Below are 27,324 nucleotides of genomic sequence, written 5' to 3' on the forward strand. Positions count from 1 at the left end.
TCATCTTTAATGCAAGTAAATTATTTTGCAGAATAGAAATTATGTTAAAAATACAGGAAAAGAACCTAGCAAAAAGTGTTTGGATCACTATAGACATTCAATAAATGCTAATTATCAATTTCCTCCTTATCATTAAAACTTCAAAATCTTTCACTCTTTTTCATTTAAATATCCTGCTCAGCCTGACCAGGCAGTGGTGCAGTGGATAGAGCATTGGACTGGGATGCCGAGGACCCAGGTTCGAGACCCCGAGGTCGCCAGCTTGAGCGGGAGCTCATCTGGTTTGAGCAAAAGCTCACCAGCTTGGACCCAAGGTCACTGGCTTGAGCAAGGGTTTACTCGGTCTGCTGAAGGCCCATGGTCAAGGTACATATGAGAAAGTAATCAATGAACAACTAAGGTGTCGCGATGTGCAACGAAAAACTAATGATTGATGCTTCTCATCTCTCCGTTCCTGTCTGTCCCTGTCTATCCCTCTCTCTGACTCTCTCTGAAGAAAAAAAAAAAAAAGAAGAAATGTCCTGCTCATTCACTCAGGCCTCAACCTTACTACCACCCAGAACTTTTAATTCCCTAAATTTATATCATGTACTACAATTGCTTATTTCTCCACTGTTCCCTATAAACCTATACTTTATCCACCTGAAATTGTCAACTTTCTTGTACTCCTAATTCTTGGCCATTACCAGATCCTACCTATCATAGTTAATGATTTCAAATATTTCAACTCTCATTGACTAATTCTTAAGTGTCCTTGATGTTTACAAAATTTACTCTGCCAATCCTCGATCTAAGATGGATTCAACAATCTTTTCATTCTTCTACTGTTAAAGCCTTGCTGGAGAAAGCTGATTTGATTATGCATATAATCATATTAAGGGAGTGGGGCCCTATGCTATAAAACCAAATGAAAGCAATGTTTTCCTTTCTTTTCTCTGCTTCTTAAAATGAATTTTCTCTAGGCTTTCTTCACTAAAACTCACCTAAATCCTGAAAAGGTCTTGACATAAACACCAGCTATTTGAACAAACATTTAAGTCAGAGTACAACAATTTTGTACAGAGAGGCAAAAACTATTATTTCTTATCCCCCTTGTAGTCAGCGCTTACCTAGTGAGATAGAGAAGTAACAGAATGGGCATTCTGGAAATCTCTTGAGCTACCTACCTCCACATTTCTTGTTACATGAGAGAAAATAAACCTGTAATCTATTCAAATCACCCTTTAGTTGGCTTATCTATTAATCACACTGAAACACAGCTTTAAGCCTTACACGTTCTAGAACTTTTCCATGCAACACTGTGTATACAACTTTTCCATACAACACTGTTTATACCTAAAAACAATCTGTTAATTAATTAAAATATCTAATTTTGATTAAAATAAAAAGTCTAAGCTTCATTTAAAATTCATTTGTACTTCCAATATGAGCTTGGTACTGCTCCAGGCTGAGAAACTTCAGGAGTTTCTGAGGAGTGTGGGAAACTCACTCTCTGAGCCTTGCCTCCTGGTCGCACCTTGATGGTTCTTCCCAGTCCACAGTGGAGATCTCAGCAGCGGCACTATGAGAAAGCTGGCAGTGCACAGCCCTCTTTTGGCAGTAATTGTGTGTTGGTATGCTCTGAGACTGGTGGATGTTCATGACTGACTTATTCCTCTCTTGGGGTGCTGTCCTGTATTGTTGGGAAATACCCAGAACATCTCATGACAACGCCACACTTCCGGCTGCCATTGACCCCTGAGCCTCAGTTCCCATCTGATCTCAGTGTGTCTATCCTCCCTCCGCGGCGCTGGCTTTGCCGCTGGCAGAGTGCCCTTGGATCCAGTCCCAAGCCAGCTCCATTCAGTAAGGCTCCCTCTGCTTTGCTCTGCGTGTAGCTTGTGCCCAGTGGAGTCACCTTCCATTGCACAGGCATCTCCAGCCTCAGCACTTTCTTTTTAGCATCCAGAAGTATGTATCAAATCCAAATAAATAAAAGTAATCTCAGTTTGGCAAAACAAACAGTGGATTACCTAGTCCTTTTAGCATTCAGACTAAAAAGGAAATAAATTATAAGTAATCTGAGTAATCTTCTCAAAACATTTCTATTAAGATTAAACAGAGAGTATGCACATTTTTCTCTGGGAAACAGAAATAGCACAATAGTTCATACTTTTTCAAAATAATTTTTTGTTTTTCTCTTCAACCTGAATAAACTTACCCTCAAGATAGATTGTGGATTAATGGTTAGGACACACATGCACATACACACACAATTTTTAGACAAATCTTTCAAATTCATATGTAGCTTAGCACCTCACTCACTATTAGAACATAAGGCTATTTCATATCTTCTGGTTTTTCCCAATGTTAGGAAGGCCCTAGGGTTTTTTTACCAGTCTTTTCACTTACCTATACAAGACTCCTTTCACTTGCCCTTACTGTGCTTCCGCGAATCTTCAGCATGCTCCTCAGAAACCCAATACCCCTTCATTCTTTGCATCTAAGATCAACTTTTACTTTACCAAGAAACAAGTGTTCCTCTGGTGTGACTTTCAAACTTTCTCTAACTACAAATTTAATTATCTTTATTCGTATTTAATATCCCTTCTGTCTCAAGTGAAAGATACCATCACCTTTTCGAAGATGTTATTTTTAAAGTTTACTTATTTATTTGTTTGGTTTAGAGAGAGGAAGGGAGAGACCGACAGATAGAAACATTGATATGTTCCTGTATGTGTCCTGACAGGACTGAACCTGCCATCTTCCCGTTAGGGGCGGGGCTCTAACCAACCGAGCTATCTATCCAGCAGGGCAAAGATAAATTTCATAACTGATCTCAGTGCCTATGTTTTCAGGGATTATCCTTCAGCATTCAATTTTTTTTTTCATGTTTTCACATTTAATAGATTCTTCCTCTTCTGTCTATAAAGCATGCCAAGTCCTCCATTCTCAAAAAAAAAAAGAAGTCTTTAGTAGTAGTCCATAGTTCTCTTTCACTGTCCTACCAACTTACTGAGAATGCAAATATTGTCAATCTTTCACTTCCCAATCACTCCTTTTAACTCTGTAGTCTTTATTCTATTCCAATGTATTCTAATGAATCAGTTCCTGCAAAAAGTAAATCAGTGATTCCTAAAATCCAAATAAAATGCATTTTAAAATTCTTTGAGTCTCTAAAGGGTTTCACATTTCTTCCTGGATCTCTTTATCACTTCTTTGGACCTCGTTTTCTGATATTTCTTCCTTCATTTCTGAGTTAAACACTCTAGAAGTCAAGGCCAAGAATTTGCATTTTTAGCAAACTCTATAGGCATTGATGACAAACAGGAAAGAGAGCACTACTGGTCTCAAAGCTAAAGACACACTAACAAGTCAGTTAAACAATAAGCTATTCTTACAAAAAAATTTAATAGTCATTTGAAAATAGTCATAATTTTTTTCCATTATCTATTCATAAACTGAATATCAAGGCTGAATTAAGAGTTGGGGCGTATTACAGTATTTAAAGCTTCATAATAGATTGGAGCTTTTTTAATTAAACTTACCAGAAGAGCCAGAGGGAGACAGGATACACTCTAATTGGAAAAGTGTCACTAGAAAAATGTGATTATTATAACCTTGATCCTATTTTCTTTGAGCAAAATGTCTGGAGACCTTCATTAATTCAGCAGATCCCTTTGGCTGTGCTGGTTGTTGAACAGTAAGACCACTTATTTAACTTACTTCCATTTTTCAGGAGGTAACATTAGAGGTTGGATTGATTTTTTTGAAAAGCTTTCTCCTATGAACTGTTCATTAGCTCTTGCTGGTTTTTCAGCCTAGTGAAGGCAGAAATAAATGTTAGTACAATGTTAAATGATTGTTTCTTTTTCACTTCTAAACATTGTTTGATTTGAGATTGCTTCAGTATAATCCAACATGTCAGCAGGATAATGACCACATTGAGCCAATTTGTGAGACAAAAGAATAGCAACAAAAATAGTAAGAAAAAGTCACTTAGAAAATATATCTTGGAAATAAAATAGTTGAAATTACCAGTGAGGAATTAGAGGAAAAAAAGCTAGATTCATAGATAACATGTCCTAATATTAAATTCTACCACAACCTCATATAATCTATAAAAGTCTTGAACAAGAATTCTAGTTTCTCAGTTTCCTCATTTATAAAACAAATAGAAACAGATGTTTAATGTGCCTATTTCACAGAATTTCTGTAAGAGCTTAATGCAATATCAAACATCAGAATCATAATATGTTTTTATACAGCCACAAAACCAAAACCAGGTTCTGGCCAGTTGGCTCAGTGGTAGAGCGTCGGCCTGGCATGCAGGAGTCCCGGGTTCTATTCCCAGCCAGGGCACACAGGAGAAGTGCCCATCTGCTTCTCCACCCCTCCCCCCTCTCCTTCCTCTCTGTCTCTCTCTTCCCATCCCGCAGCCAAGGCTCCATTGGAGCAAAGTTGGCCCGGGCGCTGAGGATGGCTCCATGGCCTCTGCCTCAGGCGCTAGAATGGCTCTGGTCGCAACAGAACAGTGCCCCAGATGGGCAGAGCATCACCCCCTGGTGGGCATGCCGGGTGGATCCCAGTTGGGCGCATGCGGGAGTCTGTCTGCTGCCTCCCCGTTTCCAACTTCAGAAAAATACAAAAAAAAAAAAAAAAAAAAACCAAAAATAATTAAGTACAAAATCTGTTTTGCTATACAACAAGTGGTTTTACAGCAAAAGCAACTAATTTTTTTATGTTGATTTCTCTTTCCGCTCTTTGTAGGGTTGGTTGATGTGCATCAAAAGATCACAGCACAATATGAGTGTGAATAAAAAGTCAAAATAAATGCTGAAATTGAAAAATAATAATGGTTAAAGAAGTTTTCAATTAAACATAAACATATAAAATAAGCAAAAAGCAATAAAATAAGTTATTTCATTTTTAATCAACAGGCTATAAAGCACAGAATTAAAATTTTGAATTAATTTATTTATTTAGACAATTAAATTTAACAGGGTGACATTGGTCAATCAGAGTACATAGATTTAGAGAAAACAACTCCACATCATTTAGACAGTTGCTTATCCTGTATACCCATCACCCAAAGTCAAATTATCTTCCATCACCCTGTATTTGTTACTCTTTAAGCCCCTCCTACTCCCCTACCCCTTTCTCTCTCCTCTCTACCACTCTACCTGGTAACCACTGTACTTTTATCTATGTCCATGAGTCTCAATTTTGTGTTCCACCTATATATGGAATTATACAGTTCTTGGCTTTTTCTGATTTACTTATTTCACTCAGTATACTGCTATCAAGGTCCATCCATTTTGTTGTAAATGATCCGATGTCATCATTTCTTATGGCTGGGTAGTATTCCATAGTATATATGTACCACATCTTTTTTATCCAGTCATCTATTGAAGGATATTTTGGCTGCTTCCATGTCTTGGCAACTGTAAACAATGCTGCAATGAACATGGGGCTGCATGTGTCTTTAGGTACCCATGTTTTCAAGTTTTGTGGGTATATTCCCAGTAGAGAAATTGCTGGATCATATTGTAGTACTATTCTTAATTTTTTGAGGAGTCACCATACTCTCTTCCATAATGGTTGCACTAATTTATATTCCCACCGACATGGAATGAGGGCTCCTTTTTCTCCACAGCCTCTCCAACACTTGTTATTATCTGTCTTGTTGATAATAGCTAATCCAACATGTATGAGGTGGTATCTCATTGTAGTTTTGATTTGCATTTCTCTTATAACTAGTGAAGATGAGCATTTTTTCATATATCTGTTGGCCATTTGTATTTCTTCCTGAGAAAAGTGTCGGTTCATGTCCTCTTATCATTTTTTTATTGGATTGTTTGCTTGTTTGTTGCTGATTTCTGAGAGTTCTTTATATATTTTGGATATTAGCCTCTTATGTGAGCTGTTGTTTGAATATATCATCTCCCATTTAGTTGGCTATTTGTTAGGTCTCAGGATACAAAATTAATATACAGAAGTCTATTGCCTTCTTATGTGCAAACAATAAAACCTTGGAAAAATAACTAAAAAAAATAATCCCAGCCCTGGCCAGTTGGCTCAGTGGTAGAGGGTCGGCCTGGCGTGCAGGAGTCCCGGGTTCTATTCCCAGCCAGGGCACACAGGAGAAGCGCCCATCTGCTTCTCCACCCCTCCCCCTCTCCTTCCTCTCTGTCTCTCTCTTCCCCTCCCGCAGCCAAGGCTCCATTGGAGCAAAGTTGGCCTGGGCACTGAGGATGGCTCCATGGCCTCTGCCTCAGGCGCTAGAATGGCCCTGGTTGCAACAGAGCAACGCCCCAGATGGGCAGAGCATCGCCTCCTGGTGGGCATGCCAGGTGGATCCCGGTCAGTTGTATGCAGGAGTCTGTCTAACTGCCTCCCTGTTTCCAACTTCAGAAATATACAAAAAATAAAAAATATATATATAATCCCCTTTGCAGTTGCAACCAGAAAATAAAATACCTAGGAATAAACATAACAAAGAATGTAAAAGACCTAGACAGTGGTACTTTGAGATACGAACAGACGAATATACAAATTTTTTTAAGATATGAGCTGCGATCCCATCCGTTTCTTTTTGTTTGAGATCCGAGTGAAATTCCAAGATTCGAGTCGTGATTTGGGAAGCTGCCGCTAGTTGGTGCATTGGCGCACAGGTACAGTATCGGCAGCACAACACCGCAGAATCAAGTTGAATCTCATGCGCTGTACTCGTTCTTGCATCATTTTTGCATTTTTTACTAACTTTTTTTGTGTTATCATGGGGCCGAAGAAAGTGAATATAAAGGACAGTGGTAGAAGAAGAGAATGATGTCGATAGAAGTAAAGCAAGAAATTATAGAAAAACATGAGTGATTGAACTGGCAAGGCTGTACGACCGCAATACATCTACAATTTGTCCATCCTTAAACAAAAGGATGCCATCAAAAGCACAAATCCAGCGAAAGGACCTACAATTCTATCCCAATTAAGGACAAATATCCATGAAGAAATGGAGAAGCTTCTGCTGATGTGGGTGAAAGAGAAAGAGCTGGCAGGAGATACAGTGATGGAGACTGTAATATGTGAAAAGGCACATATTATTTATGGCGACTTCAAGAAGAAACAACCATCAAGCTCAAAAGAGGCAGCAGAAGATACCTTTAAGGCAAGTCACGGCTGATTTGAAGATCTGAAGAAGAGATCTGGCATCCACTCTGTGGTGAGGCATGGTGAAGCTGTGAGTGCTGACGTTAAGGCAGCTGAGGATACATCGCTCGTTTTGCTGTGCTTATTGCAAAGGAAGGCTACATCCCCCAACAAGTGTTCAACTGTGACAAAACAGGATTGTTTTAGGGAAAAATGCCCAAGGACTTTCATCACTGCAAAGGAGAAGCTGCCAGGCCATAAACCCAGGAAGGACCATCTGACCCTTGCTTGCATTGTGTGCAAATGTTAGCGGTGACTGTAAAGTAAAGCCACTGCTAGTGTATCATTCTGAAAATCCTTGGGCCTTTAAGACTCAAAAGATTCTTAAAGAAAAACTGCAGGTTATGTGGCACACCAATGCTAGGGCATGGGTTACATGGCAGTTTTTTATTGAATGGGTAAATCTCGTCTTTGGTCCTGCAGTGAAGAAATATCTTCAAGAAAATACTCCCAATGAAAGCATTACTAATCCTTGAAAATGCTCCAGCCCACCCACCTGGTCTTCAGGATGACATTCTCGATGAGTTTAAATTCGTGAAAGTCCTCTATCTCCCATCCAACACGACTTCAATCTTGCAACCTATGGATCAGCAGGTCATTTCCAACTTTAAAAAGCTTTAGACAAAGCACTTGTTCCGCCCGTTTGAGGTGACTGAGAATACAAATCTAACCCTTCGAGGGTTTTGGAAAGATCACTACAACATCGTGATATGTTTATGCATTATTGACTTGGCATGGCAAGAGCTTACAAGAAGAACCTTGAACTTGGCATGGAAAAAGTTTTGGCCTGATGTTGTTGCAGCAGGGACTTCGAAGGATTCAAACCAGAGACCGAGACCGAGGTAGAAGCGTTGGAGGAGATTGTGTCCTTCGAAAGTCAATGGATCTGGAGGTAGATGAGGGTGATGTAAACGAGCACCTCGAGGAACATGAGGAGGAACTCTCAACTGAGGAGTTGAAGGAGCTACAGATGATGCAACATACGGAGCTTCTGCAAGAGATTAGTAGTGAGGAGGAGGTAGAGTTGGAGGAAGTGATTTCTACAAGTGAAATTAAAGACATGCTGACAATGTGGGAGAAGCTTTCAAATTTCATTGAAAAGAAACACCCAGAAAAAGTTTCAGCTGGTCGTGTTTCAGCACTTTTTTTTTTAATAAATAAATTTTTATTAATTTTAATGGGGTGACATCAATAGATCAGGGTACATATATTCAAAGAAAACATGTCCAGGTTATCTTGTCATTGAATTATGTTGCATACCCATCACCCAAAGTCAGATTGTCCTCTGTCATCCTCTATCTAGTTTTTTTGGGGCCCCTCCCCCTCCCACTCGCCCTCTCCTTTCTTCCCTCCCCCTGCCCCCTGTAACCACCACACTCTTGTCCATGTCTTTTACTCTCATTTAAGCACTTTTTAATGACACTTGTTTGTCACACTTCTGTAACATTTTAAAAGGCAGACAAAAGCAAACCTCTTTGGATAGATTTTTTTTTCTTTTTTTTTTTTCTTTTTTTTGTATTTTTCTGAAGCTGGAAACGGGGAGAGACAGTCAGACAGACTCCCGCATGCGCCCGACCGGGATCCACCCGGCACGACGCTCTGCCCACCAGGGGGCGATGCTCTGCCCCTCCGGGGCGTCGCTCTGCAGCGACCAGAGCCACTCTAGTGCCTGGGGCAGAGGCCAAGGAGCCATCCCCAGCGCCCGGGCCATCTTTGCTCCAATGGAGCCTCGGCTGCAGGAGGGGAAGAGAGAGACAGAGAGGAAGGAGGGGGTGGGGGTGGAGAAGCAAATGGACGCTTCTCCTATGTGCCCTGGCCGGGAATCAAACCCGGGCTTCCGCACGCCAGGCCGACGCTCTACCGCTGAGCCAACCGGCCAGGGCCCTCTTTGGATAGATTTTTATTCAAAAGTCCTGCAAGTGAAAGTGCCAGAAGTGCAGCCAAAAAGGTAAAAACAGGTGATGATTAAATAAAAAATACGTAATGTTAAGCTTAAGTTAAGTTTAAAGTTAAGAAAGTGCATTTTTTTACAATTAAGTTTTTGTGGTTTCATTTTAAGTAAAGAAAGTGCAGTTTTAGTTTTGTTTAAAGTAAAGAAAATGCAGTTTTAGTTCACATTTAGTGTTAACACATCTACAATTTGTACCATCCTTAAACAAAAAGATGCCATCAAAAGCACAAATCCAGCGAAAGACCTACAATTCTATCCCAATTAAGGACAAATATCCATGAAGAAATGGAGAAGCTTCTGCTGATGTGGGTGAAAGAGAAAGAGCTGGCAGGAGATACAGTGATGGAGACTGTAATATGTGAAAAGGCACATATTATTTATGGCGACTTCAAGAAGAAACGAAGTGCAGTTTTAGTTTACGTGTGTCCACAGTGCCTGCATCCCTCCCTCCCTCCTCGTCGCCATTCACCTCAGTCAGCCGCACTCGTCTGTCTCCAAGGTAAGAGTACAGTACTAAATAACACGTTTTTCTTTTATTTCATATATTTTGTTATGCATTGGTAAAGTATACATGTGTGTAACTTAATTAAAAACATGTCTTTTTTCATAATTTAGAATGGTTTGGGGATGTTTCACAGGGCTGGAATGAATTAAATCTATTTCAAGTTATTTTAAATGGGAGAAATTTGTTTGATATACAAATTGACTGACTTACGAGCTCAGTTACATAACTAATTAAACTCATATCTCAAGGTACCACTCTATACTGAAAACCACAAAGCATTATTAAAGGAAATTTAAAAAGACACAGTGAAATGGAAAAATATTTCTTGTTTGTAGATAGGAAGAATAAATATAGTTAAAATGGCCATATTACCTAAAGCAATATACAAATTTAATGCAATTCCCATCAAAATTTCAATGTCATTCTTTAAAGAAATGGAACAACAAATCATCAGGTTTCTATGGAACCATAAAAAAACTCAAATAACCAAAGTAATCCTAAGGGAAAAAAAAGTAAAGCTGGAAGCATTGCAATACCTGACTTCAAACTATAGTACAGAGCCACGATAATCAAAACAGTATGGTACTGGCAGAAAAATAGACACACAGACCAACGGAACAGAATAGAGAACCCATAAATAAAACCACATATATATGGTCAGATCATTTTTGATAAAGGAGCCAAAAACACACAATGGAGAAAAGAAAGCCTCTTGAATAAATGGTGTTGGGGAAATTGGAAAGTCACATGCAAAAGAATGAGACTTGACTATAGTTTGTCTCCTTGCAAAAAAATTAATTCAGAATGGACCAAAGACATAAATATAAGATCTGAAACGCCTGGCGCAGTGAATAAAGCCTCGGACTGGGATGCGGACGATCCATGTTAGAGACGCTGAGGTCACCAGTTTGAGTGCAGGCTCATCTGGTTTGAGCAAGGCTCATCAGCTTGAGCCCAAGGCCGCTAGTACGAGCAAGGGGTCACTCGCTCTGCTGTAGCCACCTTTCCCCCCCCCCCCCATCAAGGCACATATGAGAAAACAATCAATGAACAACTAAGGCGCCGCAAGGAAAAAATGATGCTTTTCATTTCTCTCCCTTCCTATCTGTCCCTATCTAACCCTCTGTCTGACTCTGTCACACACACACACACAAAAAAAAAGACCTGAAACAATAAATTACATAGATGAAAACATAGGTACTAAAAATCATGGACTTTGGCTGTAGAGAACATTTTATGAATTTGACCCCAAAGGCACGGGAAGTAAAGCAAAGAAAGATAAATGAATGGTACTACATCAAACTAAGATTAAAAATTTAATGTCCAAATATATAAGGTCAGTATATGTGTAGAATTGGGAATAAATATATTTTACCACTCATATTAAATAGTCTAACCTTAGAATGGAATTTAAGTAACAATGTACAAATGAAATAAACTTATTAAAGAATATATATAAAGCCACCCATGTTAATCTTAGTAAATATTAAACCCAGCTTGTTATCTAACTGTAATTATGATTTTATATTACCAATCTAGTAATAAAAGTTATATATTCTGTAACAAATGAAACATATATAATCAATCCTACGCTTTCACTTCTGGCCAAGTGCTAATTACAGTTCAACAGCCTGTTCCCTTCCAGGAGCAAGAAACATTAACGCTGGGTATGAATCACAGATATCCAGTTGATACACATCAGGAGTTAACATTAGAGCCAAAAGAATATACCCTCAGCCCCTCCTCTCTCTCCCACCATGCTGAGGCTTAGTCTCGATTATCAGATAAGGCCAATAGGACAACCTGACCACAGGAACTCAGAGATACCAGTTTCACAGAAACAGTAACTCCAGTTTATGCATTCCTTGCTAGCTTCAATTCCAAATACAAGGCCGAGAAGACCATGAAGATAAGAAAGTCCCTTTCTCAAGAGAAACTGCATTTCTCCCCTCCCTTTAGGAATTCTCCCCCTCTCAAATTACCCAGTTTCCTATATAATCAGACCAAGGAGTCAGAGCTGTCATGCTGGGTTTTTGAGAACAAGAGTTTCCTCATCTTCTCGGGCAGCCAGCTCTTGAATAAACCTCTTTCTTTTTCACCAGCACTTGTCATGAATATTGGCTCTTTGTGTCACGCAGGCAATCAAACCTGTGTTCCGTAACACATACAGGCATAATAAAATTGGTCACGAACCAAATATTCCAAAGGACCCTCCTATTACATGACAAGGTACTTGAGATTTTAAGAAACATAAAGATTTATAATTTCCCAAAAGATAAAGGGATATTTCTGTGCCGAAATATATATAATATAGTAAGCAAAACTCTGACCTACGAATGATAAGTGATCAGGAAACTCAGAGTTGTCTGAGACAAATACCTGTAACAGTGCTGAGATTTGTCAAATAAAAAGAGCAAAACTTAAACTCAGGTATTATATCTAACAAAAGATGTATACACACTTTATGCAGAAGATTTTAAACTTATGAATGGCATAAAAGTTTGCTAAATGAAAACAGTATCATGATTATAAATAGAAAGACAAATATCATAGTGATATCAGTTCTTCCCAGTTTGGTCTGAGTCCGTCCAATACTAATCAAAACCGCAGTAAAGATTTCCTTGAATAATGACATGCTGAATCTAAAATTTAGATAAAATGTAAAAGTTTAAGAACACTATGAAGTTCAAAGTCCTTCTGAAGAAGACTATGGTGAGAAACTGGCTTATAAGACATCTAGATTGATAATTGATGCTCACTGGGGTAAAACGAGCTATTGAATAAACAGCCCTGGGAAAACTGGCTAGAACAAACTTAATTTGAATATGGGTTGTCTAAAATTACATATACACAGATGTTGGCTGCAGGTAGATTAAATAAATCTAAAAGACACAAAACCTTTAAAATAAAATATATAAAATTATATTTATAACCTAAGGATAAGGAAGGATTTCTTAAACAAAACACACACCCAAAAGTGCTAGTATTTTTTTAAAGTTGACTTCACCACATTAAAATTAAGAATTTATTTTATCAAAATACACCATAAGGACAATGAAAAGACAAATCACAATGTGGGAAAAAATATTTACATCATGCATAACAAATGAACTACCATCAACAATATACAGGGGTCGGAAAAAGTAGGTTAACAGTTGTAATACATAAATAACGCAATAATTGATAAACAATAATATAGGAATAAACTTTTGTGTAAGCTTACTTTTGCCAAACCCTGTGCAACCTACAAGTCAACTAAAAAATAAAAGTGTGCAAAAAATCTGAACAAATATTTCACTGGAGAGAAGACAGGAATGGTGAATGGATATGAAACAAGACGTTTATCCCATCAGGAGTAAGCAGAAGTGCCACTTCCCACTCATTTGATCGCCTATAATTAAGAAATCCGGCATTGCCACCATGGGGACCCACATATTGCTAGTGTAGGTTGAAAGTGATAAAAATATTTTTGGAAAACCATTGTCATATTTTTGTAAAGCCGACTTCGTGAAACCCCTACAGCTGAATAATTCTGTTGACCTCACAGATATTCTGTACATGGGAACCAAGAAACTCGTTCAGGAAAACTTGGCAGCATCTGGAAATAATCCAAGTAATAATTTACCAACAGAGAATAAATGAATAAATTGAGATACATCATCATAAAGTAATACTTAATTGTGAATAAAAATGAATTAAAGCTAAGTAAAAACATCCAGATAAATCGAACAAACATAATGGTGATGAAACAAAGTTGCTGAGAATAATGTGATTTTAATAAAGCTGAAAAACAAGCAAGCTAGCAAATATCTTGTTTAGCAAAACATTTATGTGAGGCACAACTGTTTTTAACAAGCAAAGAAATATACTGCTCACAAAAATTAGGGAATATTTTATCACTTCATACTCATTTTTGAAATATCCCTAATTTTTGTGAGCAGTGTAGGTAATCAAATATCTAGAGTACTGGCCACCTCTGGCAGGAGGACAGGTGAGGGGAAAGAGAGACCACAAAGGCAGCCTGTAGGGTCCTGGCAATATTTATGGGTTTTATGTTGTATGATAAACTTAAAACATTGTTATTATGCATCATGACTTGCATAGATATAAACAGATTAATGTATCAACTAAAGACACTATTCTTGTACATTAAAATCACCTAACATAAAAAATATACTAATAATTGGAAAGAACATATATGATTATGTTAGATTCACAATGAAATCATGATATCTCACCTTTTATGAATATATTAGAGAATAGTTTCCATGGTAAAGAAAATATACTAAAGAAAACTTTCAAATAAAGCACGTAAAATAATCAGAAAGTAATGGAAAATAGTAAAATGAGCAGACCCAATTTAAACTCACCACTAGGGCTTTAGATCGGTTGCTTAGAAGTTTTTCAATATCCCTGGCTGCAATTCCCACCAGATAGCGTGCATTATTTGCTTCCACGGTATACAAATCTTGGTATTTCTCATAAATCTGTGTGAAAGCAAAAGAAAATTACTAAGAACAATAAATGCTTATTTGGCACATAAGTTTACAAAAAACCCACCCTTTTCTTTCCTTACCTTGATCTTTTCAGTTTAGGTATGTATACATATATGTATATGTATATGTATATATATACGAATATGTATATGAATATGTATGTGTATGTGCATGTGTATGCGTATGTGTATATATATGTATGTATATGTATGTGTGTATGTATATGTATATGTATGTATATATATGTTTGCTATAAGACCACCAGCTCGCCAAAATACTTATGTCAACAGGCTGTAAAACATCTTGTACAACAATGGCTTCTATAGGTAATTTTTTTACTTGAAATCGTATCTCCAACCTCAAAACCTGGTATTAACTGCCATTAGCATTTTAACGAAAAAGGTAAACCATTTTCAAAAACCGGAGAACTGAAGTAGAGGAGGTCAAACTGGAGGATGTGTGTAGTTAATGAAGGTAGAAGAGAGGCAGAAATGATGATGCACTGAGAGACACTTCTCACAGTTTTCCCTCACTGCAAACACTGAGGCTAAAGCATTCACTGCTAAACCTCATGAAATGAGAGAAAGAGAGAGAGAATGAATGAATGAATGAATAATTATAAAGCTCCCATTAAGGTTCACACAGGTGACAGAGGCAGGGAGCTTCATTTCACAAAGAAGTATTTGATGGTCATAGAGGTCCACATTAAAGCTTAGTTAAAACTGTAACAATGTAAATATATGTATTATCAAATTGAATGTTTTGCCTTGTTTTTAAATCATTGAATCAAACTACAGTGTGTCAGTAAAGTCATGGTGCACTTTTGACTGGTCACAGAAAAGCAACAAAAGACGATAGAAATGTGAAATCTGTACCAAGTAAAAGGAAAACCCTCCCAGTTTCTGTAGGATAATGTGGCAGCATGTGCGCATGCGCAGATGATGACGTAACACCATGTATACAGCGGAGCAGCCCATGGCCATGCCAGTCGAGATATGGATGGTACAGAGGAAAGTTCACTATGTTCTGTGGCTCGTTAAATTACAATCCGTGACCAAAGTGCACCGTGAATATCGGTGCGTTTATAATGAAGCACCACCACATAGGAATAACATTACTCGGTGGGATAAGCAGTTGAAGGAAACCAGCAGTGTGGTGGAGAAACCCCGTTCTGGTAGGCCATCAGTCAGTGACGAGTCTGTAGAGGCTATACGGGATAGCTACCTAAGGAGCCCTAAAAAATCTGTGCATGAGCCACATCGAACTGCACTGAATAGGTATGAAACTGGGAGAGTTTTCCTTTTATTTGGTGCAGATTTCACATTTCTATGATCTTTTGTTGCTTTTCTGTGACCGGTCAAAAGTGCACCATGACTTTACGGACACACCGTATATTATAAGTATGCTAGGCGACCAAAGAAAAACTCAACTACATTTACAGCTCACATCAGTGTCAAGGAAAAGTGGCATCAGATGCACCTCGTTTGCAGAGCCTGTACACTCCTGGTGGGAGAGGATGAATCAATGAAGGGGTGGGGAACCAGCCACCACGTTTGTGGCTGGAGGGGTGAGCAGAAGGAGGAAATCCCTATGCATCCAACAGATGGGTTGCACATGCATGACTAAACCATCTCTGAAAGCCAAGGTCTGGCAGTTTTTTACCAGCTTATGAGAAGAGAATCCAGGCACATGCAAGAACCAGTTCAACCCTGTTTCTCTGGCACAAACCTAGCATTCTGTACTACCAACAGGTTCTACAGCCCTGTCCTAGCTGAGCATGGATGCTACTGGTGAACACTGGTTTCAGATAGACACGGATACAGATGCTAACACTTATTTATAACAGAGTATGTTAATTTGATAAAGTTATTTTAAGCAATAAAAATCAATAATTTTAAAAGATTTAAATCACTTTTACTCCTAAAATTATTTCATTTATCCAAGCTATGAGGTTTTTCTCACACTTGTCTAAATTTTGACCTTGTCAGTTTTCATTTCAACTAATCAAGCTACAGTCACTTAGTCATATACAATCCCGATATTTAGTTCCATCCAGGATTCCTGCCTGGTGCAGACTGCTTTGCTTTCTTCTGTGGGCAGATTATCGACTTCTATATTAAACACCCAGGTTACCCGTGATGAAATCCATCCAACTCAAGGCTCTCTCTTTCATTGCAGCCTAAGATGACATCCAGGAACATGACATCCTGAATAGATTAATTGATCAGGATACAAAAAGATAAACCTCAACATCACTTTAATTGATCCAGGATATTTAGTTCTTTGCAGTAAAACCAATATAGCTAATTAGTATGAAAGGCAGAAATGCTTAGAACCATTAATATCTGGTTCCTTTCTATATGAAGTCCCATCTCCTTCCTGTGGTACAGAGACTACAATATAATTCAGAGTTGGTGATGATTAGTTCAGGATGCACGGTCTGTACTCAGCCTTAGGTACTATAAATAATGTGATTTATTAAGTCACTACCTACAAACGCCAGACACAGTATAGGTACTTTAAAGAATGAATGGATTATAAAGCAGAAAAAAGAACTGAATTGAGTTCAAGTATATACTTATTCTCTCAAATGTATATATAAACTATTATCTCAAATTTTGCTTGTAGGGTAATTTCTAAATTCTTAGAAAATAAAAAAGCTCTAGCTTGCAAAAATTTTTTAAATAAATGTAGTTAAAGAAGTTTAAGTCTCAAACCCCAAAGTAAATATCCTACTGTCTTTTTTACATATAAAACATTTGAAATGTTTTCTTGGTAATAAAAATGAATTGAAACCATATAAATGCCCCACCCACCAAAATAACTAACTCTTGCTCTGGTTTTAAGACTACAATACTTTTTGTTGTACAAAGTATTGAGCAGGATCTCAAAAATCTACTGGAATATATTTTGCAAACACTTCTCAGAGTAGAAAGTTTCACATGGCTTTTTAACGTTATATATTTTCATAATGTACATAAATTATATATTTTCCACCACTAAAATAAACCACATTTCTACAAAATTTAACATGTTAACATATGATTATTTTCAGGAGTCTTTATTATTTCTTTTCCTCTTCCTAGCATTTTTTTTTTCCTTACCTGCTTTAGCATTTCAACCCATGTCTTTTCTGAAAGAAAAACATCCTGGTGGAAATAATGAGTGTTTGGCAGAAGATCGAACTCCATTCAGATCACACCAGCTCCGCACACGCTCTGGGACACTGGCTTCCACAGACAGAACTCCCTTCAGATCACACCACCTCCGCACACGCTCTGGGACGCTGGCTTCCACAGACAGAACTCCCTTCAGGTCACACCAGCTCCGCACACGCTCTGGGACACTGGCTTCCACAGACAGAACTCCCTTCAGATCACACCAGCTCTGCACACGCTCTGGGACACTGGCTTCCACAGACAGAACTCCCTTCAGATCACACCAGCTCCATAGACAGAACTCCCTTCAGATCACACCAGCTCCGCACACGCTCTGGGACACTGGCTTCCACAAACAGAACTCCCCTCAGATCACACCAGCTCCGCACACGCTCTGGGACACTGGCTTCCATTGACAGAACTCCCCTCAGATCACACCAGCTCCGCACACGCTCTGGGACACTGGCTTCCACAGACAGAACTCCCTTCAGATCACACCAGCTCCGCACACGCTCTGGGACACTGGCTCCCACAGACAGAACTCCCTTCAGATCACACCAGCTCCGCACACGCTCTGGGACACTGGCTTCCACAGACAGAACTCCCTTCAGATCACACCAGCTCCGCACACGCTCTGGGACACTGGCTCCCACAGACAGAACTCCCTTCAGATCACACCAGCTCCGCACACGCTCTGGGACACTGGCTTCCACAGACAGAACTCCCTTCAGATCACACCAGCTCCGCACACGCTCTGGGACACTGGCTTCCACAGACAGAACTCCCTTCAGATCACACCAGCTCCGCACACGCTCTGGGACACTGGCTTCCACAGACAGAACTCCCTTCAGATCACACCAGCTTCGCACACGCTCTGGGACACTGGCTTCCACAGACAGAACTCCCTTCAGATCACACCAGCTTCGCACACGCTCCGGGACACTGGCTTCCACAGACAGAACTCTCTTCAGATCACACCAGCTCCGCACACGCTCCGGGACACTGGCTTCCACAGACAGAACTCCCTTCAGATCACACCAGCTCCGCACACGCTCTGGGACACTGGCTTCCACAGACAGAACTACCCTCAGATCACACCAGCTCCGCACACGCTCTGGGACACTGGCTTCCACAGACAGAACTCCCTTCAGATCACACCAGCTTCGAACACGCTCCGGGACACTGGCTTCCACAGACAGAACTCCCTTCAGATCACACCAGCTCCGCACACGCTCTGGGACACTGGCTTCCACAGACAGAACTCCCTTCAGATCACACCAGCTCCGCACACGCTCTGGGACACTGGCTTCCACAGACAGAACTCCCTTCAGATCACACCAGCTCCGCACACGCTCTGGGACACTGGCTTCCACAGACAGAACTCCCTTCAGATCACACCAGCTCCGCACACGCTCTGGGACACTGGCTCCCACAGACAGAACTCCATTCAGATCACACCAGCTCCACACACGGTCTGGGACACTGGCTCCCATAGACAGAACTCCATTCAGATCACACCAGCTCCACACACGCTCTGGGACACTGGCTTCCACAGACAGAACTCCCCTCAGTTCACCCCAGCTCCGCACACGCTCTGGGACACTGGCTTCCACAGACAGAACTCCCTTCAGATCACACCAGCTCCGCACACGCTCTGGGACGCTGGCTTCCACAGACAGAACTCCCTTCAGATCACACCAGCTCCGCACACGCTCTGGGACAATGGCTTCCACAGACAGAACTCCCCTCAGTTCACACCAGCTCCGCACACGCTCTGGGACAATGGCTTCCACAGACAGAACTCCCCTCAGTTCACACCAGCTCCGCACACGCTCTGGAACACTGGCTTCCATAGACAGAACTCCCTTCAGATCACACCAGCTCCGCACACGCTCCGGGACACTGGCTTCCACAGACAGAACTCCCTTCAGATCACACCAGCTCCGCACACGCTCTGGGACACTGGCTTCCACGGACAGAACTCCCTTCAGATCACACCAGCTCCGCACACGCTCTGGGACACTGGCTTCCACGAACAGAACTCCATTCAGATCACACCAGCTCCGCACACGCTCTGGGACACTGGCTTCCACAGACAGAACTCCCTTCAGATCACACCAGCTCCGCACACGCTCTGGGACGCTGGCTCCCTCAGAAAGAACTCCCTTCAGATCACACCAGCTCCGCACACGCTCTGGGACACTGGCTTCCACAGACAGAACTCCCTTCAGATCACACCAGCTCCATAGACAGAACTCCCTTCAGATCACACCAGCTCCGCACACGCTCTGGGACACTGGCTTCCACAGACAGAACTCCCTTCAGATCACACCAGCTCCGCACACGCTCTGGGACGCTGGCTTCCACAGACAGAACTCCCTTCAGATCACACCAGCTCCGCACACGCTCTGGGACACTGGCTCCCACGGACAGAACTCCATTCAGATCACACCAGCTCCACACACGGTCTGGGACACTGGCTCCCATAGACAGAACTCCATTCAGATCACACCAGCTCCACACACGCTCTGGGACACTGGCTTCCACAGACAGAACTCCCCTCAGTTCACCCCAGCTCCGCACACGCTCTGGGACACTGGCTTCCACAGACAGAACTCCCTTCAGATCACACCAGCTCCGCACACGCTCTGGGACGCTGGCTTCCACAGACAGAACTCCCTTCAGATCACACCAGCTCCGCACACGCTCTGGGACAATGGCTTCCACAGACAGAACTCCCCTCAGTTCACACCAGCTCCGCACACGCTCTGGAACACTGGCTTCCATAGACAGAACTCCCTTCAGATCACACCAGCTCCGCACACGCTCTGGGACACTGGCTTCCACAGACAGAACTCCCTTCAGATCACACCAGCTCCATAGACAGAACTCCCTTCAGATCACACCAGCTCCGCAAACGTTCTGGGACACTGGCTTCCACAGACAGAACTCCCCTCAGATCACACCAGCTCCGCACACGCTCTGGGAACACTGGCTTCCATAGACAGAACTCCCTTCAGATCACACCAGCTCCGCACACGCTCTGGGACACTGGCTTCCACAGACAGAACTCCCTTCAGATCACACCAGCTCCGCACACGCTCTGGGACACTGGCTTCCACAGACAGAACTCCCTTCAGATCACACCAGCTCCATAGACAGAACTCCCTTCAGATCACACCAGCTCCGCAAACGTTCTGGGACACTGGCTTCCACAGACAGAACTCCCCTCAGTTCACACCAGCTCCGCACACGCTCTGGGACACTGGCTTCCACAGACAGAACTCCCTTCAGATCACACCAGCTCCGCACACGCTCTGGGACACTGGCTTCCACGGACAGAACTCCCTTCAGATCACACCAGCTCCGCACACGCTCTGGGACACTGGCTTCCACGGACAGAACTCCATTCAGATCACACCAGCTCCGCACACGGTCTGGGACACTGGCTTCCACAGACAGAACTCCCTTCAGATCACACCAGCTCCGCACACGCTCTGGGACACTGGCTCCCACAGACAGAACTCCCTTCAGATCACACCAGCTCCGCACAAGCTCTGGGACACTGGCTTCCACAGAAAGAACTCCCTTCAGATCACACCAGCTCCATAGACAGAACTCCCTTCAGATCACACCAGCTCCGCACACGCTCTGGGACACTGGCTTCCACAGACAGAACTCCCTTCAGATCACACCAGCTCCGCACACGCTCTGGGACACTGGCTTCCACAGACAGAACTCCCTTCAGATCACACCAGCTCCGCACACGCTCTGGGACACTGGCTTCCACAGACAGAACTCCCTTCAGATCACACCAGCTCCGCACACGCTCCAGGACACTGGCTTCCACAGACAGAACTCCATTCAGATCACACCAGCTCCGCACACGCTCCGGGACACTGGCTTCCACAGACAGAACTCCCTTCAGATCACACCAGCTCCGCACACGCTCTGGGACGCTGGCTTCCACAGACAGAACTCCCTTCAGATCACACCAGCTCCGCACACGCTCTGGGACGCTGTCTTCCACAGACAGAACTCCCTTCAGATGACACCAGCACCGCACACGCTCTGGGACACTGGCTCCCACAGAAAGAACTCCCTTCAGATCACACCAGCTCCGCACACGCTCTGGGACGCTGGCTTCCACAGACAGAACTCCCTTCAGATCACACCAGCTCCATAGACAGAACTCCCTTCAGATCACACCAGCTTCGCACACGCTCTGGGACACTGGCTTCCACAGACAGAACTCCCTTCAGATCACACCAGCTCCGCACACGCTCTGGGACACTGGCTTCCACAGACAGAACTCCCTTCAGATCACACCAGCTCCGCACACGCTCTGGGACACTGGCTCCCACAGAAAGAACTCCCTTCAGATCACACCAGCTCCGCACACGCTCTGGGACGCTGGCTTCCACAGACAGAACTCCCTTCAGATCACACCAGCTCCATAGACAGAACTCCCTTCAGATCACACCAGCTCCGCACACGCTCTGGGACACTGGCCCCCATAGACAGAACTCCATTCAGATCACACCAGCTCCGCACAAGCTCTGGGACACTGGCTTCCACAGAAAGAACTCCCTTCAGATCACACCAGCTCCATAGATAGAACTCCCTTCAGATCACACCAGCTCCGCACACGCTCTGGGACACTGGCTCCCACAGAAAGAACTCCCTTCAGATCACACCAGCTCCGCACACGCTCTGGGACACTGGCTTCCACAGACAGAACTCCCTTCAGATCACACCAGCTCCATAGACAGAACTCCCTTCAGATCACACCAGCTCCGCACACGCTCTGGGACACTGGCTTCCACAGACAGAACTCCCTTCAGATCACACCAGCTCCGCACACGCTCTGGGACGCTGGCTTCCACAGACAGAACTCCCTTCAGATCACACCAGCTCCGCACACGCTCTGGGACACTGGCTCCCACAGACAGAACTCCATTCAGATCACACCAGCTCCACACACGGTCTGGGACACTGGCTCCCATAGACAGAACTCCATTCAGATCACACCAGCTCCACACACGCTCTGGGACACTGGCTTCCACAGACAGAACTCCCCTCAGTTCACCCCAGCTCCGCACACGCTCTGGGACACTGGCTTCCACAGACAGAACTCCCTTCAGATCACACCAGCTCCGCACACGCTCTGGGACGCTGGCTTCCACAGACAGAACTCCCTTCAGATCACACCAGCTCCGCACATGCTCTGGGACAATGGCTTCCACAGACAGAACTCCCCTCAGTTCACACCAGCTCCGCACACGCTCTGGAACACTGGCTTCCATAGACAGAACTCCCTTCAGATCACACCAGCTCCGCACACGCTCTGGGACACTGGCTTCCACAGACAGAACTCCCTTCAGATCACACCAGCTCCGCACACGCTCTGGGACACTGGCTTCCACAGACAGAACTCCCTTCAGATCACACCAGCTCCATAGACAGAACTCCCTTCAGATCACACCAGCTCCGCAAACGTTCTGGGACACTGGCTTCCACAGACAGAACTCCCCTCAGTTCACACCAGCTCCGCACACGCTCCGGGACACTGGCTTCCACAGACAGAACTCCCTTCAGATCACACCAGCTCCGCACACGCTCTGGGACACTGGCTTCCACGGACAGAACTCCCTTCAGATCACACCAGCTCCGCACACGCTCTGGGACACTGGCTTCCACGGACAGAACTCCATTCAGATCACACCAGCTCCGCACACGGTCTGGGACACTGGCTTCCACAGACAGAACTCCCTTCAGATCACACCAGCTCCGCACACGCTCTGGGACGCTGGCCCCCATAGACAGAACTCCATTCAGATCACACCAGCTCCGCACAAGCTCTGGGACACTGGCTTCCACAGAAAGAACTCCCTTCAGATCACACCAGCTCCATAGACAGAACTCCCTTCAGATCACACCAGCTCCGCACACGCTCTGGGACACTGGCTCCCACAGAAAGAACTCCCTTCAGATCACACCAGCTCCGCACACGCTCTGGGACACTGGCTTCCACAGACAGAACTCCCTTCAGATCACACCAGCTCCATAGACAGAACTCCCTTCAGATCACACCAGCTCCGCACACGCTCTGGGACACTGGCTTCCACAGACAGAACTCCCTTCAGATCACACCAGCTCCGCACACGCTCTGGGACGCTGGCTTCCACAGACAGAACTCCCTTCAGATCACACCAGCTCCGCACACGCTCTGGGACACCGGCTCCCACAGACAGAACTGATTCAGATCACACCAGCTCCACACACGGTCTGGGACACTGGCTCCCATAGACAGAACTCCATTCAGATCACACCAGCTCCACACACGCTCTGGGACACTGGCTTCCACAGACAGAACTCCCCTCAGTTCACCCCAGCTCCGCACACGCTCTGGGACACTGGCTTCCACAGACAGAACTCCCTTCAGATCACACCAGCTCCGCACACGCTCTGGGACGCTGACTTCCACAGACAGAACTCCCTTCAGATCACACCAGCTCCGCACACGCTCTGGGACAATGGCTTCCACAGACAGAACTCCCCTCAGTTCACACCAGCTCCGCACACGCTCTGGACAATGGCTTCCATAGACAGAACTCCCTTCAGATCACACCAGCTCCGCACACGCTCTGGGACACTGGCTTCCACAGACAGAACTCCCTTCAGATCACACCAGCTCCATAGACAGAACTCCCTTCAGATCACACCAGCTCCGCAAACGTTCTGGGACACTGGCTTCCACAGACAGAACTCCCCTCAGTTCACACCAGCTCCGCACACGCTCCGGGACACTGGCTTCCACAGACAGAACTCCCTTCAGATCACACCAGCTCCGCACACGCTCTGGGACACTGGCTTCCACGGACAGAACTCCCTTCAGATCACACCAGCTCCGCACACGCTCTGGGACACTGGCTTCCACGGACAGAACTCCATTCAGATCACACCAGCTCCGCACACGCTCTGGGACACTGGCTTCCACAGACAGAACTCCCTTCAGATCACACCAGCTCCGCACACGCTCTGGGACGCTGGCTTCCACAGACAGAACTCCCTTCAGATCACACCAGCTCCGCACACGCTCTGGGACACTGGCTTCCACAGACAGAACTCCCTTCAGATCACACCAGCTCCGCACACGCTCTGGGACACTGGCTCCCACAGACAGAACTCCCTTCAGATCACACCAGCTCCGCACACGCTCTGGGACGCTGGCTTCCACAGACAGAACTCCCTTCAGATCACACCAGCTCCGCACACGCTCTGGGACACTGGCTCCCACAGAAAGAACTCCCTTCAGATCACACCAGCTCCGCACACGCTCTGGGACGCTGGCTTCCACAGACAGAACTCCCTTCAGATCACACCAGCTCCATAGACAGAACTCCCTTCAGATCACACCAGCTCCGCACACGCTCTGGGACACTGGCCCCCATAGACAGAACTCCATTCAGATCACACCAGCTCCGCACAAGCTCTGGGACACTGGCTTCCACAGAAAGAACTCCCTTCAGATCACACCAGCTCCATAGACAGAACTCCCTTCAGATCACACCAGCTCCGCACACGCTCTGGGACACTGGCTTCCACAGACAGAACTCCCTTCAGATCACACCAGCTCCATAGACAGAACTCCCTTCAGATCACACCAGCTCCATAGACAGAACTCCCTTCAGATCACACCAGCTCCGCACACGCTCTGGGACACTGGCTTCCACAGACAGAACTCCCTTCAGATCACACCAGCTCCATAGACAGAACTCCCTTCAGATCACACCAGCTCCGCACACGCTCTGGGACACTGGCTTCCACAGACAGAACTCCCTTCAGATCACACCAGCTCCATAGACAGAACTCCCTTCAGATCACACCAGCTCCATAGACAGAACTCCCTTCAGATCACACCAGCTCCGCACACGCTCTGGGACACTGGCTTCCACAGACAGAACTCCCTTCAGATCACACCAGCTCCATAGACAGAACTCCCTTCAGATCACACCAGCTCCGCACACGCTCTGGGACACTGGCTTCCACAGACAGAACTCCCTTCAGATCACACCAGCTCCATAGACAGAACTCCCTTCAGATCACACCAGCTCCATAGACAGAACTCCCTTCAGATCACACCAGCTCCGCACACGCTCTGGGACACTGGCTTCCACAGACAGAACTCCCTTCAGATCACACCAGCTCCATAGACAGAACTCCCTTCAGATCACACCAGCTCCGCACACGCTCTGGGACACTGGCCCCCATAGACAGAACTCCATTCAGATCACACCAGCTCCGCACAAGCTCTGGGACACTGGCTTCCACAGAAAGAACTCCCTTCAGATCACACCAGCTCCATAGACAGAACTCCCTTCAGATCACACCAGCTCCGCACACGCTCTGGGACACTGGCTCCCACAGAAAGAACTCCCTTCAGATCACACCAGCTCCGCACACGCTCCGGGACACTGGCTTCCACAGACAGAACTCCCTTCAGATCACACCAGCTCCGCACACGCTCTGGGACACTGGCTTCCACAGACAGAACTCCCTTCAGATCACACCAGCTCCGCACACGCTCTGGGACGCTGGCTTCCACAGACAGAACTCCCCTCAGATCACACCAGCTCCATAGACAGAACTCCCTTCAGATCACACCAGCTCCGCACACGCTCTGGGACACTGGCTTCCACAGACAGAACTCCCCTCAGTTCACACCAGCTCCGCACACGCTCTGGGACGCTGGCTTCCACAGACAGAACTCCCTTCAGATCACACCAGCTCCGCACACGCTCTGGGACAATGGCTTCCACAGACAGAACTCCTTTCAGATCACACCAGCTCCGCACACGCTCTGGGACGCTGGCTCCCACAGACAGAACTCCCTTCAGATCACACCAGCTCCGCACACGCTCTGGGACACTGGCTCCCACAGACAGAACTCCCTTCAGATCACACCAGCTCCGCACACGCTCTGGGACACTGGCTCCCACAGACAGAACTCCCTTCAGATCACACCAGCTCCGCATACGCTCTGGGACACTGGCTTCCACAGACAGAACTCCCTTCAGATCACACCAGCTCCACACACGCTCTGGGACACTGGCTTCCACAGACAGAACTCCCTTCAGATCACACCAGCTCCGCACACGCTCTGGGACACTGGCTCCCATAGACAGAACTCCCTTCAGATCACACCAGCTCCGCACACGCTCTGGGACACTGGCTTCCACAGACAGAACTCCCTTCAGATCACACCAGCTCCGCACACGCTCTGGGACACTGGCTTCCACAGACAGAACTCCCTTCAGATCACACCAGCTCCGCACACGCTCTGGGACACTGGCTTCCACAGACAGAACTCCCTTCAGATCACACCAGCTCCGCACACGCTCTGGGACACTGGCTTCCACAGACAGAACTCCCTTCAGATCACACCAGCTCCGCACACGCTCTGGGACGCTGGCTTCCACAGACAGAACTCCATTCAGATCACACCAGCTCCGCACACGCTCTGGGACACTGGCTTTCATTCCTTGTGCTGGGAAGAACGCAGCACCTGCAGAGGCGCCTGGGCAGAATGCTGTTTCCTCCTGACTGACACAGGAACATGCCTTAATTTTTCTTACTGTTCAAGTCCTCTCCTGCCACCCTTGACACAAGTTTTGACAAAAGAGTATTTGTTGCCAGTATATGCTTTCTTACAATCCTAATTAACTGGCTGTAATGCACTTTCACTATTGCATTAACAGACAAGCTTCATGGTGATGACAACAGAGGAGATGCTTTTCCTACCTTTTTCACTGAAACTTCTTTCTAAGTCTTTTTGCTCTAATTAAGTTCATGGTTTCTAGATAAACTTCAGAATAAAACATTTAATATAAACTCCAATGTAATATCTAAAAAGTGGCACCACTGATTGATCTAATAAATATACCTAAGAAAGGTTTCAGAAGTCATAATACCTGCTTTGTGCCATTAATTATGCCACAGAATAATACAGATACCCTAGAGATGCTC

The 27,324-nt window shown here is 44.7% G+C and overlaps 1 protein-coding gene across 10 annotated transcripts in view; it reads right to left on the reverse strand.

The window, feature by feature from the left end:
• CACNA2D1 (calcium voltage-gated channel auxiliary subunit alpha2delta 1) overlaps positions 1-27,324 on the reverse strand; it is a 587,655-nt gene that overhangs the window by 451,258 nt on the left and 109,073 nt on the right. For all 10 annotated transcript variants that reach the window (XM_066354417.1, XM_066354423.1, XM_066354420.1 and 7 more), the window contains exon 3: positions 14,012-14,128. In XM_066354417.1, the coding sequence (XP_066210514.1) occupies positions 14,012-14,128 (117 nt within the window). The remainder of the gene's footprint in view (positions 1-14,011; positions 14,129-27,324) is intronic.

The sequence above is a fragment of the Saccopteryx leptura genome, chromosome 12 (genome assembly GCF_036850995.1).
Source record: "Saccopteryx leptura isolate mSacLep1 chromosome 12, mSacLep1_pri_phased_curated, whole genome shotgun sequence".
In the NCBI taxonomy this organism is placed as follows: Eukaryota; Metazoa; Chordata; class Mammalia; order Chiroptera; family Emballonuridae; genus Saccopteryx; species Saccopteryx leptura.